This window comes from Corapipo altera, unplaced genomic scaffold (genome assembly GCF_003945725.1).
Source record: "Corapipo altera isolate COAL_440 unplaced genomic scaffold, ASM394572v1 60569, whole genome shotgun sequence".
Lineage (NCBI taxonomy): Eukaryota > Metazoa > Chordata > Aves > Passeriformes > Pipridae > Corapipo > Corapipo altera.
Genome location: NW_020887259.1, coordinates 1 through 4457, shown reverse-complemented (window position 1 = coordinate 4457; position 4457 = coordinate 1). Strand labels below are relative to the sequence as shown.

At 47.5% G+C, this 4457-nt stretch overlaps 1 protein-coding gene across 1 annotated transcript; it reads right to left on the bottom strand.

The window, feature by feature from the left end:
• Positions 1 to 202: 202 nt before the first annotated feature.
• LOC113941531 (serine/threonine-protein kinase PAK 3-like) lies at positions 203 to 3107 on the bottom strand. Its single transcript, XM_027632688.1, has 5 exons — positions 2980 to 3107; positions 2186 to 2363; positions 1760 to 1823; positions 937 to 985; positions 203 to 570 (listed from the first exon to the last, which is right to left on the bottom strand). The coding sequence occupies exons 2-5, from the start codon at positions 2262 to 2264 to the stop codon at positions 454 to 456; spliced, it is 309 nt and encodes a 102-aa protein (XP_027488489.1). The 5' UTR covers positions 2265 to 2363; positions 2980 to 3107; the 3' UTR covers positions 203 to 453.
• Between the last annotated feature and the right edge of the window lie 1350 nt (positions 3108 to 4457).

Genomic DNA, 4457 nt, shown 5'->3' with positions numbered 1-4457 from the left:
CAGAATAAAATGCAGAGACATTCCTCCTAGGCTATACACTCCTTGGAATCTGTGTAGTCTAAGTGAGAAAGGCACATCCGTGAACACTGAGATGTCTCAGATGGCAAGGGAGTGAAAAACGCCGGGAAATAATTTCTATGATGATTTATCATCAGTTGTCATGAGAGCCAGAAAATATGATTAACTTAAAAAGAAACCGCAGACAAACAGCAAAATCAACCTGGAAGTAATGAACTTCCAGGCTGTTGTTTTAGGAAGATAGGGATGACTTGAAACAATGCATGCCAGAAAAGATGAATGCAGACAAAATGCACTCTCCTGCCATACCTTGTATAGGAATAGATAAAAAATAATACTAAAAAGCTGACTTCTCTGCCAGAGACCAAAGGGGCTTCTTTTAACCTTTGGCTTGCAGTCTGTGAAGGAACAGTCACATGATCATACCCGAACTACTTACCTGTCTAAATAGTTAACAATATTTGGATGGTTGTTGTCCCTCATGATAATGAGCTCATCGACAATTTGTTCCTTTTTGAGCTGTTTTTGGAGACACACTTGCTTTATGGCCACCTAAAATGACATTGAAAACCATTAACTTGGGAAGTCTCTTGCACAAGATCAGACCAAATTTTGATTTGGCAACTCTAAAGAACACTCTTGAACACAGTGGAGATTTGTAATTGTTTCCTGGATTGTTAAAGAAAGAACATGCTCTCTGGCGTTTTCTGGGTATGCTCCAGGTTAGGAGCAGGGCTTAGGGTTTTTGATCCCTCCTAGACCTCTATCCAAGCCCAGTTCCAAAGCCCAGCACTGCATGAGGATGAGAAACTCCCCAGAAGATTCAGAGGTATTTGCTGACAGCCAGAAATGCAATTTCAGACGTCTGAAGCTGTAGCCCCAAAAGCTGCAAAATCTGCTGGGAATGGTGACACTTACCTCTCCTCCTGTGGCAGTGTCGGTCACTGCATAGACCGTTCCGAAAGCCCTGGAAAGAAAAGCGCAGCGAAGAAAGGAATGAAAGGCAGCCCAGACAGGAGATGTCTGCTGCCTGGAGTGTTTCTAAAACACCTGGCTCCATGTAGGCTTCAGCCAAGAGCAGAGCAGCCTACCAGCCCTGTGCCATGCAGGGTATCCAAGAGAAAACTTGGGTGCAACATGAAGGGCTGGAAAAAATCTCAAGTGTACTGCCCAGATTAATTTAATTCAGACCCCTCTCTAAGGTGGGGGAGCATGTCCACAAAAACTGGAAAGTAATATATTTCCTTCTTTTTCCATTTGGCCTTGCTGAGTGCTCCGACCTCTAACGGCTTTGTTCTCAGAACCCTCCTTTGAAGGTCTCTGCCAATCTCAGGCAACACCCCATTCTGAGAAGCCTGAACACATGTGAGGGGCCATTTGAGGAAAGGATCTAGAAATGGCTTTCTCCAGCCTGTAAGGAAACCAGTCCCCAGCCACCTTTGAGGTCATCTGCCATCATCAGGATGTATATTCCTCTCAACTGCCTTGACAGTGGGTCTATTATGGAATTAGGTTTTACTCCTTCTGCTATAAAAGAGAGTTTCTTTTTTATCTCTGTTTTCCATTTCTAAACGATGTGGTTATACTCCTGACCACTGACCATTGTTTTCCCCATGAGGATGCCATCTGACCACAGTTCTAAACGCAGTGTCTGAACATGCTTGGAGCCTGTCTGACTTCCTGCCTGACCTTGCACCAGCAAAATACCTGCCTTTGTGGAAGGAACCGTGATCAGACTTACCCGCTGGCAATTTTTTCCCATTCAACGTACTTCTTCATAGGATCTCCCACACTCACAATGCTCCCTGAAAAAAACAAAGGAAAGATGATCACTTCAGGATGACGATACCAGCCTCCAGCAGGTCAGAACTGCAGCTCCTCTGCCTGGGGCTGTGAGCTGAAGTCAGTTGGGTAACAACAACAACGGCAACAACAACAACAACAACAATAACAAGAAGAAGAAGAAGAAGAGAGGCAGATCTGTAGTCCAGATGGCTTCCACAAAGACTGGTTTTCTACAGTCCTTTGAAGAGTTACGTTGACAGGAAACTGGGAGAAAGAGGGAGAAACATTCTGAGGAGACAGAAAAGAACAGGTAGCAAGGCAAGTGTTTGTTGTCTAGGAACATTAGCACTGCCCTGTGAGGCAAGAAATGCAGAAGACATACTCAGTTTCTCTAGGCTGTCCTCCTCTACCGTCTCTTGCTGCCAGTTGTTGCTGCTGCAGGAACTGCTGGAAGTGCTCATGTAGGTGATCTCAGGTGTGGGAGTGTTGTCTTTTTCAGCGGCTTCCAGTGCAGCGGCTTCCAGGGCAGTGGAAGATTTTGTTCCAGAGCATGTATTGGTCTGTGACAAGAAATCAGTTTGTGTCAGAAAGGAGGCTTGCAGAGATCCTTCTCATCAGTATTTCAAGCTTTAGGGAACAGGCATTAAGTTCCAGCCCTTCTGAGAGACCGACCTTCTCTTGCCATGGCCAAGCTGCGTAAGACTCTTCTCACCCAACTTTGGTCATGTAAAAGTTATGGGTGTAGTTTAAAGTGCCCATTTAGCCCCTTAAATAGTGCGTGGAGGAGGCCAGGGACCTCCACGGGACAGTTTCTCCGAGGTATCCACACGCAGCAAGGCTGTGAACTGTGCCTTTGGAGCGCTCACTCCGCCGGTGACAGGGAGGCTGCACGGACACTGCGGACCAAATTTCTGCCCATTTCCAGGCACAAGGCTACCTCTCATGCCACACAGAGAGAAACTCATGGTCCCTGTCAGAATGCCAGGAAAACGATGACTGAACTTGAAAGTTCAGAACCCATTTTCCAGGTGTCAGTGGCTGGGGGGGAGGAAACACTTTGTTACGGTAGGACTCCAGCCCTCAGGATTTTCAGCCATGAGGGGTAAGTGCTGTCTGATCTGAAACAGGCAGCTCTGAATTACAGTAATGAGAGTGCTAGGCAAAGCTGGCTCTTACAGAGTTTGGCTGTTCAGGCTCTGGTGCAACAACAGGTGGAGTTTCATTGTTGTCTTCCTCCTCTGTATCCTCAGAAAGTGAAGGAAGAGAAGGAGCCTGAGGAGGGTCAGCTCGAGGTAGTTTCCTCTGTGGACAGACAGCAGTGTGAGCAACAGGGAGTTACTTATCATTTAGAACCTTCTTTCTATGCAGCTATCTCTCCAGCTGTACTAAGGAGAAATCATAACCTTTGATAGCAAGGGGATTCTAAGTTGCTCCAGCTAAGTTCAAGGGGACTAATTAGACAGCAATGCATATCGTTGTGAACTGCTGTTGTTCCCCCATGGCTAAAAGCAGCAAGAAACTTTCTGTCTGCAAAACCACACTGTCATCTACTTCAAAGGCCTCCAAGAGAAAAATAAAAAACAGCCAGGGAAGCCTTTTCTGCTGATGCAAAGACACTGAAGAAGACTTTCTTTCAGCCTGGAGGGCTGGCAGTCGATTGCAACAAGCGAAGGTCAGGGCTTGCTGCACAATTCTGAAAAGCTAGGAATGTCAAAGTTTACTTGGTCACTCACCGAAGGACGGCGTCTTCTGTTTCTAAACACATATTTGCCTGCAATGGGGAAAGGAAATTGAAGCAGATGTTAGAAAACTGGCTGTTGTGGGGAATCCCATGGAAAAGGTCAACTCAAATGGAGAGCATTTTTCTTTCACAATATCCCTTCAGTAGCACAGTTCTTTCACACAGGGAGCAAGAGAAGAGCACAATAGAGCAGGCTGTTGTTTTGCTACAGCTTCTTGGGCCTAGTTTTCTGCCCTTTTTTGCCAGGGCAGTTTCTAGTTTTCTTCTTCTAAATCAAATAAAGAGAAACTTGGTCAAGAAAAGGCACATTGTCCCTTAAGAGTCATTGATTCTGTTCTGCCCAAGAGCTAAACCAGCTCTTGTCTCCTTGCCTCGCCTTGCCTCACATGGCCCCACCTTGCCCTGCCCTGCCTTTCTCCACCCCTCACCCCACCCCTCGCCCCACCCCTCATCCCCACCCTCGCCCTGCCCCTTCCCTGCCCCTCCTCTTCCCCCTCCCCCTCCCAGTCATTGATTTCTTGTGCCCAAGAGCTAAACCAGCTCTCCTCTCCTCTCCCCTCCTCCCCCCGGCTCGTCTCGCCCCGCCCCACCGTGCCCTGCCTCGCCCCACCATGCCTCGCCCCTTCTTTTCCTTTTTCTCTTCCTTTCTCTTCTTTCCTTTTCTTTTCCCCAGTAAAGCTGCCCCCAACTTCCCCTTAGCCATGACACTTCTCTTCTGACACAGCACACAAACAGCTCCCAAGTTGGGGACTCCACTGCCACGGACTAACCCGTGTAGGGAACAGAACCCTGTGGGTTCAATTAGAAATGCTGCCCACCCCCCCTTGAATGGCTGGAGACACCCCCTTTGGAGCTGATGCCCCTGACATGAGCTTTACCAAAGTCATGGGATCTGAAGGGCCTTTTGGTTTCA

Coding starts and splice junctions, on each gene's coding strand:
- LOC113941531 (XM_027632688.1), bottom strand. CDS start 2,264: ATGAGCACTTCCAGCAGTTCCTGCAGCAGCAACAACTGGCAGCAAGAG. Junction 1,824..2,185: donor GGACAGCCTAGAGAAACTGA/GTATGTCTTCTG, acceptor TGTTTTTTTCAG/GGAGCATTGTGAGTGTGGGA. Junction 571..936: donor ACACTGCCACAGGAGGAGAG/GTAAGTGTCACC, acceptor ATGTCATTTTAG/GTGGCCATAAAGCAAGTGTG.